Source organism: Kogia breviceps, chromosome 14 (assembly GCF_026419965.1).
Source record: "Kogia breviceps isolate mKogBre1 chromosome 14, mKogBre1 haplotype 1, whole genome shotgun sequence".
Taxonomy (NCBI): domain Eukaryota; kingdom Metazoa; phylum Chordata; class Mammalia; order Artiodactyla; family Physeteridae; genus Kogia; species Kogia breviceps.
Window position 1 is genome coordinate 29,711,289 of NC_081323.1, and position 16,308 is coordinate 29,727,596.

The following is a 16,308-nucleotide window of genomic DNA, read 5'->3' on the forward strand; positions in this document are numbered from 1 at the left end:
CATTGTGGCCCGGGAAGCAGATAACGACAGACATCAGAAGCCGTGGGACTACAGCGTGCATCCATCCTAAGAAACTACCTCCTAAGGGTCAGAGCCTCCGCCAAAAGGGACTGTCATACCCCCCGGGTACAGCAGGCAGCCGGCAGGAGAGGTCAGAGCACCTGACCTAGGTCAAGCACTGGCCTTGCACCACACCAGTGCTCCCTGAGGTCACCCTTGTGGTAACACCCTGAGCTCCTTGCCGCTCCCACCCCCATTTCGCAGGTGTGAGGGAACGAAGCTGCAGTGGGGCTGAGGTCAAAGGTCAGACAAGACAACTTGTCCAAGGTCGCACAAGGGTGGCAGACTAGGGGCTAGGGTTTGAACGCAGGTGGTCTGGCTCCAGTTCTTCGCCGCTGCCTGTCTCTCTCCTCCCTCCTTCTCTCCCTGTCTCCTTCCCCTTGCCTCCTCCTTCCCTCCTGCCCTCTCCCATCCATGTGGTGCAGAGGTTACACTGGATGGCTTTAAAAGTCTTCACAACTCACAAATTCTAGAACTTACCGTTTATAGCTAGAGTCAAATAAACAGGTTTTTTTAAAGTTTTTTTTTTCTCTCTCTCTTTAAAAATATCTGGGGCTTCCCTGGTGGCACAGTGGTTGAGAATCTGCCTGCTAATGCAGGGGACATGGGTTTGAGCCCTGGTCTGGGAGGATCCCACATGCTGTGGAGCAGCTGGGTCCGTGAGCCACAACTACTGAGCCTGCGCGTCTGGAGCCTGTGCTCCGCAACAAGAGAGGCCGCGATAGTGAGAGGCCTGCACACCGCGATGAAGAGTGGCCCCCGCTCGCCGCAACAAGGGAAAGCCCTCGCACAGAAACGAAGACCCAACACAGCAAAAATAAATAAATTAATTAATAAACTCCTACCCCCAACATCTTTATATATATATATATATATCTGAAGAAAAGCAACCTCAATTCTGGTAAGGTGGCTTCCTGATGTCCTCAAGAACCCAGGCCCTTCTGTCTTTTGTTCTTCCATCTTTGGAATGTGGCTTCCATCCTCAGCATCTTGTGGTGACTGCTGTGGTTCCAGCCATTTCATGTGCAAGAAGCAGGAAGGAGGAAAGACTAGAGCAAGATGACTTTTCGAGTTGCCCTCCCCCTGCCCCCACCAGGACACCTGCTTATCTCTCTTGACCTCTCAGGTCATGAGTTGGGAAATGTTCCAACTGGGCATATGTCTCAGAAGTCTGTTACTAAGAAAGAAAGGGAGACAGGATATTGGGTAGGCCACGAGCATCCCCTGCTGCCATGTTAACTTGCCAAGGAGAACGGGGTGGCCAAGGGGCTCCCACCAGCAGGTGATGCTCCGTCCCAAATCATCTGGAATTGTTGAGAAGTGTCTGCTTTTCTCCAATCACGAGTCAGTGCCAGTTCAGTGGTGGTAGAGAACGCTCTGCTTTGGGGAACCAGCACTGATGGTGCATTTTCAGTAAATGTGCCCACACCTCCTGTTGAACTCTACTCCCTCCTATCAAACTCTACTCCCTCCAGTTGAACTCTACTCCCTCCTTTTGTTGATGACATAATATTATTTTTCCCCATAGATCCTTCTTGATGTATTGAGTTTTGCTAAACTCTGTGTGGACAAATTAATTAGCTTTGAGATTTAAAATTCTAGCTCCAGTTTTATCTATTTTGTGAAATGCCACCATGCGAACATGAAAATATATTATCCCTTTAATTTCTCTAATTCTTTATAGTTAAAAATGTGCAAAAACAACTCCACCCATTTAAGTGCATGGAAGAATTATATGGATTATCAGAATGCAGTTATATTTCAGGATTGTAGCAAAGTAATTCTCGTTTTTGACCTTCTTCCTTTCCCCCCCTCTTTTCCTTGTTTTTTCATTTGAACACCCACTATTTGTAATGATAAGTCATTGAAAGTTTTATAAATGGAATGGCTCTCAATTTGTTCTTCAGCCCTGGCTTTTCCTGCTAAGGATTTTTCCTGACTTGTTAAAGCATGATTTACTAAACTGGTATAATGTTACCCCAATTTCATTTTCTCTTATACTATAATGCTTGTTGTAGTTCTGGTAAAGTTTCAAACCTCCAAAGCACAGTATTCAGTATTGTGCACTTTAAACCATTCACCAAAGCCTCAGTGGACTGCTTTATGAAAACCATGAGTATACTAATGCCAAAATTTTAGTGTGATATTGCTTAAATAAATTATATTGCTAATAAGAGCTTTCCTCCACAATTTTAGTTGTAGTAAATGACCACTACTTATTGGGTTGTTCCTTTTTACTAAATATCATTTTACTGCAGCCTCTTCATGGAGAAAGGACATCCAGCTTTAAAAACAGATGCTGGTTTTTTGGTTTTTGTTTTAGTCCAGCCTGAAATTGAATTAAATACATCACAGCAGTGTGCCAAGGCTTTACCATTTCTCTTGAGGAAGGATATGCCCGAAAGTTTCCTAAATGTCCTCTGGGGTTTAGTGAAGGCCCACGTGTCCCGGCACTGGCCAGCATTCACATCCCCCAGCACAGGAGGCATTGCCTGCGGTTGTCGGGGAGGAGGAGCCTCCTAAGAGCCCATGTTAGTCTCTGCTGCCAGTGAATATTTTGCCTTTCGTAGCTGTAGAAGGAGTCTGGCCTCACATCCTTAGGCCTCACGCCACAAATGTGCAGGACGGCTGGTGCGGGGCCTCTAACAGCAGCCGAGCTGCCTGGGAGTCTTGCCCTAGGTTCCGGCCTCGTTATCTCCCATAATCTCCACCTGCCGGCAAATGAACCTCGGGGGGGGCAGCATGGGGACCCACTGGGCACAGCCGCCCCACTGTGCCGTTTGACTTGGCTTCCACAGTGGCGTCTGTTTGCTCGATTTTAATTGAACCAAAGTAATGAACAAATCAGGGGTCCACCTAAAAAACCCAAGTATCTGGCATTTCTTGAGCAATCAGATCCGACCACCCTGAACCCCTGCTCTACCCTGACAATGACTGGATGGAGTTGAGTCACGGCTGAACGCTCTGGCCAGGGCCTGGGCGTCCAGCTTGCCACAGCATCTTGGACAACAAGGACAGGAGTTGGCCATCATCCGTTACTGGGTTTGTGCTGTTGCTTTCCCTACAGCAGAGGAAAGCGTCTGTCTTCACCCACGTCTATGTCAAAAGCGAGGGAACAGGAGCTATACTGGGAGGGCTCAGTGTTGAGAGAGAGAGAGAGAGAGAGAGAGAGAGAGAGAGCACTTCTTTGACAAAGTGAAAGATAATCCTATAATTTTCACAAGTAAGTAGTAGTCCACTTCCCTCATTTTGTGGGTAGACCCTCTATGTGCTTGAATTTCAATCCCTTGATATAATTGCCTCAGTGCAGATTGTTTTTACCAAAAACAGCGACATCAAATCCAGTACCACGTGCTCTTCTGTGGCCCCGCCCCCCTTGCAGGAACAAGCAGGTCCTGGATTCCCTCCCCTTGACCCTGGCCAGGCCTCTGTGAAGACCTCCGTGACTGAACGTGGCAAGAGAGGCCCTGCTGGGCTCCTAGGACCAGCGAAGAGAAGAATGTGGAGCTCTCTGGACTCCTACCCTCTCCCAGGACATGTGCCCCAGAACTCAACCCCCCAGTCCCCCAGCCGTGAGGAAGCTCAGGCCACAGGGAAAGGCCCCACATGGTGTTCTGGCCAACAACCCCAGCTGGGATCACAGCCAGCACCAACTGCTGGACATAGAGTGAAGACTTGTCATCTTTTAAAATACCCACCATGTTTTCTTGGGGAAAGAAAAAGGATTGAGAGAGTTTATCTCCAGGTGATTCCAGCCCCTGGCCATCAGGTCACCACCTCCAGCTTTCAGGTCTTCCCAGCTGAGGCCTCCTACATTGCTAAACAGAGACAAACTGTCCCCCACCATTTCCTGGCTGCATGGCTGACCTACAGAATCTGTGAGCCTATTGAATGGGGGTTTTGCACTACCGAGCCTTGGAATAACTTGTTACGCAGCATCAGATGACCAGGGAAGCTCCTTCTGAGAATTAGCTCCAAGTGGTCATTTCACCCGTTTTTTTGTTTAAATTAAGACCTGATTATATCTGGAGACAGCAAAAGGCACACCTGTACTGGGTATTGCTTTGTTTATTTTAATTAATCAATCAATCAATCAATCAGTTAACTCATTACTTGTGAGCACTTCACCTGTTACCACTGAAATAAGCATCTCTCTGTAACATATCTCAGGTCCCATGCCCTACAGGGGCCGACATTAGTCAACACCCGACAAACAGAGAAGTTCTGAACAGCAGTCTGCAGCGGTACACGGGCCCAGTTCCCTGCAATCATTTCACCCTCAATGACGAAGAAGATTGCTTGAAGGCCCTGACTTGGATCAGGAACAACTCCATTGCTGCAGAAGGTAAGGATGCTGGTAACTGTGCATCTTTTCAGAACAGCATTTTATCTTTATAATGAGTCTTATTCTTCGTCTAGTTCCAGTATATAATTAGTGCCTAATTAATTCCAACCAAATCATTCATCTGCCATGCTTTGTTTTCCAGATTAATTTACAACTTGTCATTTTTGGATCCCCAGCATGTTTGCTGGGGGAAAGAAAAAGGCTTGAGATAGTTTAATTATCTATAATTATTTTATTACACAAAAATGAATATCCAAAGAGCAAAGCATGGCTAAAATCATTAACTAATTAAAGAATAATTTAATAAGCAAACATGTTTAGCAATTATATGGAAAATATGACTCCTTTTGTGAAGCTGAAAAGACCTCGGAAGAAAAAGAAGGGTCTGAGTTGGAAGGGCTCTTTTCTTTCACAACCCATTGTTCTCCTTCGTGGTTGCCTGTACAGTCCTTCCCACAAATGAACATATTCCAGTTGCCTGCCACTTCCTGAAGCCAAATGAGAGAGTAAAACATTTGTACAAATTGTCTTCTCAAGCATCTTCCTCTCTGTTGCTTGGGTTAATGGAAATTGTTTGACTAGTAGAATAACTAGAACAGGGCCTGGCTGCCTATTTGTCTTTAATTGAAACCTGGGGAGTCAAGTTTTAGAGATGACTAACTGCAGCCCCTTCATTTTACCTAAAGCTCAGGGAGGATCAGGGACTTTGCTGGGTTATACAACCACCTGTGATGGGCTGGGCTTCTAACCCAGACCTTTGATTCAGTCCGGGGATGGAAAAATCATTAAGTGACTGGACTGTGGAGATCAGTATATAAAATTAAATATATTCGTTTATTGAATTTGTTTAAATATAATTTCATTTTGTTAGTTAATATAATTAATATATTAAAATTAAATATAGTTTCTTCCAATTTTTGGTGGAAGATTTAGGTGTTAGTTAACTTTTTGTCAAGTTTCTACATTTACTTCATTAAAAATCAAAAATAGGTATCAAAGGATATTCGATGCATTGCTGAATTCAATTTGTTAGTACTTAGAGGCTATTTGCATCTAAACTCATGAGTAAGATTGGCCTGTTTTCTCTTTTATGCTTTACTTGGCAAGTTTTTGGAATCAAGGGTATGCTAGTCTCACAAAGTGTTTTGGGGAAGCTTTCCATATTTTTGGTGGGTCAGAAATACTTTGTATAACCTAAAAGTTGGACAGGAATCACCCATAAAACCAACTGGGTCTGTAACCTTTGGGCAGAGGTGGGATATATAGATATATACTGGGGACCCAGAAAAAAAATTGTCAAAGTATTCAATATTTTAATTTTTGCATTAAAACTCGGTATTATTTTCAGTTTTGCATCTGTATTTGTTTATACCTGTTTCAATATTTTAGTCATTCTTTAATCATTGCCTTATGACCTAAGTACACTTAGGGAATTCTCTGATATGGGGGTCAGCAAACTTTTACTGTAAAGGGCCAGATAGTAAAAATTTTAGATTTAGCAGGCCACATGGTCTCTGTCCCAACTACCCAACTCTGCTGCTATGGCAAGAAAGCAGCCACAGACAATATGTCAATGAATAGGCATGGATGTGTTCCAATAAAACTTTATTTACAAAAATAGGGGATGAGTCATAGTTTGCAGAACCCTGCTTTTATCCATACAATTTGTGACAACTCATTACCATTTCTTCAAGTCCAGACCTCAAAATATAACTTAAGCTTGCTAAAAGCACAAAAACCAATGGTTCAATACAAAATATACATTATGTCTTAGGAATGTGCCCAGTCCTGTTATAATGTAGTGTTTTAATCGAACTGTTGGCTGTTTTGAATGTTAGCATTCAGGAGCCTTTTGACCAAGAAAAGGGCCTTTGAACGTGGCAATGCAAGTTCTTAAGGGTGAATGCTTATGGCAGAGAACTTAGAAATTCCAGTGTAAGAAGCTCTTGGTTTGCAGATGGGGGAATAGCATCCAGCTGTCACGTTGCCTTGACTAGCGTCAAAGATGGTGATACTCTGGTGCCCACTTAAAGGGAAATAAATGCTTTTGCAAGAGTTAAGAATGTCTCCTATTAACCATTGCATAAAATGCCTGCGTGCCTGCTTTTGTCCACTGATGGGCCAGGTTAAGGAGTTTATAGACATTAGTTTCTTGTCCTAAAAATAGGCTGTTTTCCCCAGGTCCAGTGCTTAAATGACACCCCCAGGGCATCTCCCAGGTAGGTGGTCTGAACACTCAGATGCTGGGCCCAGGCTCTGGGAGGCATCTGAGAAATAGACCCAGCCAAGTTCATTCAACTTAGGGTAGTGACCCTTTTCAAATGACTATAAGAAAAGTTGGAAGGAAAAATGTTAACCTCCTGCCTTGAGGAAGCTCTTTCTCTTTGTAGTTTTTCCATAATTAGAGTCATATTCAGACTTGAATTTAATTAGTGCCATTCCAGATAGCTTCCTCACATGGGCTGCTATGAGGATTAAATGAGATAAATAAGATATTACATGTCCAGCTCAGGGCAGCACAGTAGGAGATCAATCATATGGGCTGTTGTTAGCCTTGTTACTACTACTACCGCTACATGTGATAGGGTTGTTTCTCCAGGGTGTAGGTCTCAGCCCCTGCCATCCTGGTGATGGTGCAGTCTAGCACAGTCTCTACATAAAAGATGGGGAGCCATGTACACCAGGTACCAGTCTGGTTGTAGAGAGGCATCGTGGCCTTCATGAGAGCCCTGGAGACTGTGAAGTTTAGAGAAGATTTCCCCAAGAAAGGAGGATTTGAGCTCAGCCTTAAAGAAGGGCAGGACAGGGGCTTCTCTGGTAGCACACTGGTTAAGAATCCGCCTGCCAATGCAGGAGACACGGGTTCGAGCCCTGGTCCGGGAAGATCCCACGTGCTGCGGAGCAGCCAAGCCCATGTGCCACAATTACTGAGCCTGTGCTCTAGAGCCCGCGAGCCACAACTACTGAGCCCGTGTGCCACAACCACTGAAGCCTGCATGCCTAGAGCCCATGTTCCGCAACAAGAGAAGCTACCACAATGAGAAGCCCGTGCACCGCAACAAAGAATAGCCCCCGCTCAACGCAACTAGAGAGAGCCTTCGCGCAGCAACGAAGACCTAACACAGCCAAAAATTTTAAAAAATTTAAAGACTGAAATTGCTGAAGAAAAAAAAAGGGGGGGGCAGGATAAGCAAAGGAAGAGAGAGGTTGGGGGAGTTTGATTTGTGTCCAAAGACCGTGACCCAACAACTCAGGCCGGGCAGACTCCGTGAAGGGCAGCAGCGGAAGGGGAAGGTGGAGGGTCCAGGGGAGCCCAGGTTTAACTGGTTACTTTTTAGAAGCTGGGGAACCAGGGGTGATGCTATGTACAAAACAGCACTGCAGGAAGGCGAACTCCCATCTCTGGCACCCACAGCGGACGAGAGAAAGACCTCGGGGAAGGGTGGGTCAGGGCTGGAGTGGGGCAGCCGTTCAGGCAGGGGCCGGCTGGAAGCAGCCATCTCTGATCCATTTGAGGTCCTGCTGGCACAGCCGCATCTAGCTTATTTCCAAGTCAGTTATGGGTTGATGGTATGTGAAGCTGGAAACTGGAAGTTGGCACTTCATGAAAATGAGGAGCAGGGCTTTGTTCTCGCATCCATTACCGTCACTCCGCCTGTCGGCCCTTGGTTTCTAATAACAGAAAGAATGTGGACATTTTTCATGATAGTTAGCTTTTGCTCCCTCAGTGCTAATTTTCCTTTTTCTCAATAGTTCAGGCTGGGGTTGGAGGGAGGGAGCTGAGGATAGGGCCCTTCTCCCAAGAGCCTGAGAAAAAAACTCCTGTGTCTCACGGGCTGTGACTGGGTCGAATGTCCATCCAGGAATCAATACCCCAAATCCTGGGAAACTCCAGGCCTAACTTTGAAGCACACAGACTCGAGAGGAGGGGCTTGTTTGCTGAGGATGGTGGAGGGATTGTTCTAGAAGGAGAGAAGGATGCTACTAGCAGAAACAATGGATTTTTTTTTTTTTTAATAGGAGGAGGTTAGCTTTCCTCTGAATTTCTGCCCCTTGAAAATGCACAGATATCTCCCCCAAAGCATCACCACTCTCCCCAACCCCTGTCTCTGTTTTATCATGTCTTCTTCTGCTTCCAAAGGAGAAACAGTTGTTCTGTGATGGAATTAGTCCAGTCTGAAGGAAATTGTTTATTGGTCTCTGGAGTTGGATGAGTTTATAGATGTAAATTATCCTAAACTATTAGAACTGCTCCAGTATCCTGGAGAGTAGCTGACATCACTGGCTTTCAACTGCAAAAAAAACCTGGAGGGTTTAGCCGGGGCGGCGGGTGGCGGGGGTTCAGATAGAACCCAGCAACCTAATACATTATAACAGTTTATGGCATTAATTGAAACTAATTGAAATTCATCTGCTATTACCTCTGTACTTTCCATGAAAATGAAAAGTAGGATGAAAGTAAAGTACAAAAAAAACACCGCCTTGATGGCCCGAAATGGATCAATTATTTTCATCTTTAGCTAAATACAGTTTACTGCCTTATTAAAAGCATGTTTGTAAGAGAAGTATAACATTAAAATTCCAGTGCATGAATCACCGAACAAAGCCTTTGTTATGCTATATCTAATATATTCTTCCCTTTTTATTTGACAGAGCAAAATGAGACGTGTCTTAGAAATCTTATGCTTTGACTTATAAAAAGTAAAAAGAGTATTTTCTGGTCTATTCATGAACATAATATGTTTTTTAAGTATGTGTTTATTTCACAATTTATTAATATTCTAGGGTATCTGTTTAGAATTCTTTCATTATCTGGTTATTCCCTAAAGTTAATAATACAGATACAATGCCGATTAGAGGGGTTTTTAAGGAACATGTTATATATCCATCTTCAACTATAGTGCAGTGGTGTGAGCACTGGTTCTGAAATCAGACCTGGCAGTTCTGAGTTCTGCTGAACCATCTACTGCTGTGTGACCTGGAGCTTGTTACTTAACCTCTCTGTCCTCATTTTCTGGAGAGCATAATAAAACTTTTCTCATGGGCCTGTTCTGATCTTACATAATCTCTGTTTCTTTTGGAGTGGAAAGGAACCATCATTCTTCATTAAAATACAATGGAATATTTAAATATACATACAATAATAAAATAACTTAAAATACATAAATTATAAAATGTAGTATATAATTCTTATTTTCTCTGGTCTTAAAAATGCAATAACTATGAAGAAAAATCCTTATTAATATCTGTGTGCATACATCTTGAATTTATTTCTTATCCTCTTGAGATGTGAGTTCCTGGCCAGAATGCCAGATCAGAAAATCCTTCCCTTTTCTCCTTTCCAAGTGATGGTTTTCTTCCTGGAGAATCCTTCGTCTTTACATCTTGTGTGGGCTTGCCTTATTTTGGTGGTCACACAATCAGAGTTGCTGGTGTATTCATTTACACCTTCAACAAGAGTGTATCAGAAAGCAAAAGCATCACCTTTACGTTCATGCCAACATTTCAGACGGCTGGTCTTAGTGCTTTTTCAGCCTGAGGTGGAGAAGTGTCAGCTCACCCAGGTGGTGATAGGAATCATCACGCCCCCCCTTCCTCCCCAGCTGGGCCCCTCTTTCCTTTGGAAGCGCCCTCGCACATTCTGTCCCAAAGGTCTTTACAGGCGAGCGTGAGAGAGAGACTGGGTGCTCCTTCCCGCCAGCTTCAATTCCAGGGGCTTTCACAAGGTCGTCTTTTCACCACCGTGCCCTCCTTGTACTCTGCCTCCTGATTCTGCTCTGTACTCTCAGGAATGCATAATTTATCCCCTAGAAGGAGCAACAAAGATCGGCCTCCCATGAAAACTGGTATAGTTATATTCCATTGCCCCCTATTGAAAATCTACCCAGACTGTTCGAATCATGAGTTATCGTTTGCCAGTTCAAAGTAGGGCCGCCCACCACTTCCCCTCTGTCACCCATCAGGTCAAGTGCAAAGACTGGTTGTTTCTTATCTGTTAAGTAAACTGAGCTGCTGCGAAGAAGACAGTGACCAGATCTCTTAGCATAAAGCTGATATCCAGGGGGAAATCCTCAGCTTTTCCACTCTGTTTCTTCCACATATGCATAGAAGCTTCCAAAGAATATATGCGAAATCCCAGCTAGATAAAGGAAGCACCTGCAATGTGTCACCTCCTTCAAAATATTTGCAAAGACTCCATGAGTTACAGAGCACCTAAGTGGTGGAAATGCATGAGCTGAATGAATCTTTAATGAACTGGGGTTGTCTGACCTCTTAAGCCCGCTGTAGATGACAGATGCCGTGGGTTCCACATACCCCGGGGCTGCCCCCCTTCCTCCACCAGCCGTCAGGATGTTCTGCGCCAGCAGGACCCCAGCCACCCGCCTGGTCCACTCGGACTGTGACACACTGTCAGACCCAGCGTCGCCCTTACAAAGCCCTTTGCAGTGTTGTTATTCACGGCCCAGTTCCCCCACCCCTCCCCCACCTCACAACCACTTTTTCTCACCTGCTTTTAAACTCTTGCTTGCTTCTAACTCAGCCAGCGATGGAAGAAAAACTATTTCTCTGAGGCGTTCTGGGTTCTTCTCTCTCTCTGCCCCCTCCCTTTCTTTCTCCGTTTCCTTCCCTCTCCATCTTTCCTCTTTGATTTGGCCCCAAATTCACCCAGCTGTCCGCAGCGTGATAGTTACACAAGGGCTCACCTCCCTGTAAACTATCCTTGGTCCCTCGGTTTAAACTGCACCAACATGGCAGGAGTATTATTTTATACTGTTGTGTTGGAGGCACACACAGTTTTGGTTACATTTAGGATCGTGTAGGATTTCGTGGGCTAGAAGGGAAACCTAATAGCCAGATCTAACATGTTTCTGTGTTACAAATCTCAGGTATACAACCCATCCTGTGGCTGGACTGGTCTTGTAGTGCCAACTTAATAGTGAACACCAGGTCGAAATACGTAGTAGGAAAACCTGGCCAGAGTGAGGGTGTTCTGCAGTAAATATCAACAGGGCACAAAAGGAAAGCCCAGTTAGTTTTGGATCAGCAAGCTGATAAAGTTCAAACACTCATCCGTGCATGAGTGTTTGAAACATTTGTCACACCCATTGCAGGCCAGGCTCTGTGTGAGGCCCCAAGGTGGGCAGGGTAGGCAGGGTGAGCTTGAAGTCCTCCTCCAGGTAAGCCAGGGCGTGTAGACTGCCGATGCAAGGAAGGCAAGGCAGAGGCGGCCTCCGGCCTGCAGGGACCTCACCTGCCTGGGGCTGGACCTTCTGCTGGGGCCCACTTACAACGACAAGCATAGCCCAGTCCAGGGGGCTTCAAAAGCCCTAGTTCCACCCAATCCATGCGAGTAAAATTACTCTGATAAGGGTAAGTAATCATATTTTTATACCTAGATTGATTTGTCCCGAAACAAATACATTAATAATCAAAATCTTTGTCTGCTAGCTTTTGTCCTGGGGACTCTCCAAAATATGACTTTGCTTATCCTATGAATTATCTTCATGATTATATTTTTACTGTTAGCTTATGAAAAAATTACTTATGTTCATTTGTGTGAAGCCACTGTTATTGGTAACAGTTCTAAATGTTATTGTTACTGGTAATAATAATAATAATGGATTGTGTATTTTTTTTTAAGTATTTAGATAGGGGGCCTGGCCCAGAAAGAGAGCTTGTTACCAGAGATAACTTTTTATTTTGGCCACGCTGCGCAGCTTGCTGGATCCCTGACCAGGGCTCAAACTCAGGTCCCTAGCAGTGAGAGCTTGGAGTCCTAACCACTGGACCGCCAGGGAGTTTCTGGGATCGTGTATTAAAGTGCCTGGCTTTAGGCCAGGTATATAAGAGTCACGAGATAAACAGGAATTGAATCTAAAAATTCTTTACAAAGAAAAAGTGGGAAATGATGTAGAAAGAACTCATAATTGCACAAAGATAATGGAAAGAATAATCCCCCCCAGAGTGGAAGCATGTAATAGGCAAGGGATCAAACTGGCAAAGAGTAACAGACTGACTTTGTAACATTGGGTCTCGTTATGTATGTGGAGGAATGTGATTTGACCTGTGACATGTTCTTATTTAGGTAGTAAAAAAATTATAATGAGATTTTATTCTGTTTTGTGGGTAATGAGACAATGTAAGTAAATAATCATATAAAACACGTTTAGATGAAAAATTTTAGATGACATCACATAGGCATGCTTTACTGTGTGCCCAATATGACTGTGATTTTGGACCGTAGTTCAGCAAATATGCATACACACACATCCCTGCTGTGGGCAGAGTGTGCTTCACCCCCTTAGGCGGGTGCGGGTGTGGCCGCATGACTTGCTTTGGTCAATGGAACATTAGTGGATGTCTTGCAAGGAGAGGCTTAGAAAGTGTCTGAGCAGTTGTGCTTGACCACCTGTGCTCCTGCACAGTTCCCGAAAGAGAATATGCCTCAGATCACTGTTGGTCCAAAGAGGATGAGAGAGACGTGGTGCAGATCTGACCCCAACCACAGCTTGGAGCCACATCAGCCAACATCAGCCAGCCCACAGATGTGTAGGCCAACCTGCAACAGGCTTATTGTTGTTTGGCATTGAGTTTGGGGGTAGTTTGTCATGCAGCATTATCGTGACAATAGCTGACAGTTACAATAACTGAAGTCTCATATTTGGGGGAGGTGTTTCAAATTAAACTAAAAGATAGACAAAACTATTTAGAAGTTAGCATATCTATAAATAAATGTCTAATTTAAATAGTAGAGGTTTTATGAAATGTATGGAAGTCCTCATCCTCTCCAGCTGCCTACTGCCTATCTGTGGGCAACCCTGGCTAAATAACCCTGCATTGCTGGGGCTTCTGGGAGCCTGTAATGAAAAAGCCCATCTCACAGAATAGTTACTAAAAGCCAACATGAAGGAGAGACTGGAAAAATATTAAACTCCGAGTTGCATGGGGCCTAAACACTTAAATCTGTTTCACTGAAAATGAATATTGTTTATGCATGCATATTTTAAAGGGGCAGAAGACCTCAAACCTATGACAGTTTGAGGTTCAAGTTTTGGCTCTCCTGGCAGGCTAGTTCTTTGTTGTGTCAGACCGCCAGGATTCATGTTGCACAGCAGGTGGGAGCCTCAATAATTTAAGCAAAATGTTGGCTCTTTCAGCCAAGGAAAAGACAGCTCACCCAGGAATGCTGCACTAGCGCGTCTGAATAGGGCGGCAATCAGAGCCCCCAAATCTGAGCGTCCTAGGGAAACCGGGAAGGAAGGACCCTGCCCCGACTTCCTTGCCCCCTTGGCATTCCACGTTTGAGCAACAGGAAGTAGGGGAGGACTTTCCAGAAACTCTTAACCTTAGGGAGGCCATCTGAAAGCTATTCTAGTTCCTTTCCTTCTAAACAAGTAAGACAAGCCGTTATATGTCCTATCAATTTTGGATCGAAATAGATTTTTGCATAATTTATTCCACCAAATTGAGTAAGTACATTTGCCACTTATTTTGTCTCGTAAATTTCCTCTTCATATCATTTTATAAACAGGAGGAAAAAGAGAGGTAGATTCACAAATCTATCATTTTGTGGTAAAATTGTTACAGCTTGCCTGAAATGTGAGCCTACAGCAGTTTCTGTCTTTGTGAAGAGGTAATAATGCCAATTCAGTGTCAAAAACAGCATATAAATAGCATATAATACATCTCACTCATGTAATAGGATCATTGGTCTTAAAACTTATATCATTAGTAGACGAGCATATGTAATTTCTTCTATAATATTTTTAAGAAATATAAATAAATAGTACAGACTGTTACCATAAAAATGCTCTTACACAAGGGAAATCTCTCCAAGTTATTTTGTGATTTTATTTTTTCCTTACCAAAAGAATACCTGTCAATCTCTTTTGCTAGGTCTTGACACATTAAATCCTAAAAATCAGAATTTGAATCTTTATAAAATTATCTGTTGCAAAGCAGAATGTTCTAGTCTTTAGTTCTCAAAGAAGGAAAAATGTCCTTGAAATCAACACGATTCAACAATTAAGTATTAAAATATCCGTACCATCATGCACATGACAATTATTTTCACCATTGTCCTTTTCATCACTCAGGAAGAACTTGCATTTATTGCAAACTTGAGCCATTTTTTCCCCTTAATAAGTGTAGCAAATAGGGAACAAAAACAAGGTAAGAGGTTTTATTCTCACCAGTTTCATTTAGCATAATTTCAAATTATAGGAACATAAATGAATGTCCTACTTCTGTGTTAAAAGTACTTGACTACTTTGTGGGATGTTGTGTGCCCATTCTTTACTAAATTATCTTGGTCGCTGTTGCTAGGTAACACCGCTGGCCTCCCACAGATGAAAAAAAATGAGAGGGTTGGAGGGAGCAATTCGGCATTATTAGCATTTGACTAATAAGGTTGTGGGTTTTTTTAAAAAAAACTATGTATCTAAGCATTTGTCCTCCTCTGTAGGGAATGTCATCGTCTATGGGAACACAATTGACACATACACCACGGTGGAGACGCTCTTGAACTTGGGTGTGAGGGGCTCCTGCATCCACCTGGTGCAGCACCCGCCCACCTCCATCATCACCTGCATCAACAACTACGCGGTGGAGGGCGCGGTGGAGGATGCGCTCCGAGCCGCGGGGGTGACCGTCTACCGGGACGCGGTCCTGGCTCAGTGGAACGATGGCCTGAACCCAGACCCCATCCACAGCGCCAGCTTCACCACACCCACCAAGCCCTTCCAGCTTCCCTGCTCCGTAAGTAGGTCCCCAGAACCTCACTCACCACCTTTGGGGAACTTGGGGTCTGAAAAGTGGTAGGTGGTGAATATATAGTCACAAGGGTTTTTTTCCCCTAAACGTTCAGATTTTCTATTAACTGAGAAATGAGCCACCCAAACTGAGTGGCCTAAGACAACAACAGCCATTCCATATTCTCTCTCGTGGTCCTGGGGCTGGACCGGGCTCCCCCAGCAGTTCTCCCTGGAGGTCTCTCCTGGGCTTGACGTCAGACTGGGGTTGGGGCTGGAATCGTCTAGAAGGTGTGTTCACCCACTTATCCGGCTGCTGGTGTCAGATCAGCTTCAGGTGAGATTTTGACCTGAACACTTACAGGCAGCCCCTTCATGGGACTGAGATTCCCTTCTGCATGGTGGCTGGGTTCCGAAAGCAATGGGACAGAGACAGAGAGAGAGAGAGACGCAGAGAGAAAGAGAGAGAGAGACAGCATATCTTCTTTCGTGACCTAGCCTCAGAAGTCAAGCTGCACCCTTCCACTGCATTCTGTGCCCTAGAAGCAGGTCACTAAGGCAGCCCACACTCAAGGGAAAGAGGGAACTGGACCCCACCTGTTCCTGGGCAGCGTGTCAGGGGGGCGGTTTTGAAGAGGGCCAGTCCCACTGAGAGCTCCCCATGTCCCGGTACCATGCTGCACACTGGCAGTGCATTCTGTCCCCTCCCCACAACGGCTCTTTCGAGGGAAGCATCCCCACCTTACAGATGAGAACACCGTGACTCCACGTCAGCTGAGATCCCAACCCAGGCCAGCAGGGCCTCAAAGTCCGTGCTGTGTCGACCTCCTACGAATCTGGAAACAGCAATAGTGGATCTTCCTCCATGATGTATAGAGAGAGTACTTTGCTTTGGGGCTTGTCACAGCTCAGCTCACACCCTGTTCAGGAGATGAGCAGGAGGGAGGAAGAGGGGAAAGGGACCAGTTGATGTGACGGAGAAGCAGGAGACCCCTCAGGGAGAGGGGGCTGCGGTCCAAGTGAGTGCTGGAGCTGTGGAGGTCAAGGGCTATGTTGGCGGTCGGGATAGAGGATGCCAGCAGCATCTAGTGGGCAAGCCGGCTGGGGACCCCCGTGGGGGCTCATAGCAGTCCCTCAGCTGGCAGTAGGGGT

General features: G+C 44.9%; 1 protein-coding gene across 4 annotated transcripts in view; it reads left to right on the forward strand.

The window, feature by feature from the left end:
• Nucleotides 1–16,308, forward strand: part of CFAP61 (cilia and flagella associated protein 61) — a 272,631-nt gene that overhangs the window by 194,727 nt on the left and 61,596 nt on the right. For all 4 annotated transcript variants that reach the window (XM_067013791.1, XM_059038853.2, XM_067013793.1 and 1 more), the window contains 2 exons: nucleotides 4,231–4,405; nucleotides 14,871–15,163. In XM_067013791.1, the coding sequence (XP_066869892.1) occupies nucleotides 4,231–4,405; nucleotides 14,871–15,163 (468 nt within the window). The remainder of the gene's footprint in view (nucleotides 1–4,230; nucleotides 4,406–14,870; nucleotides 15,164–16,308) is intronic.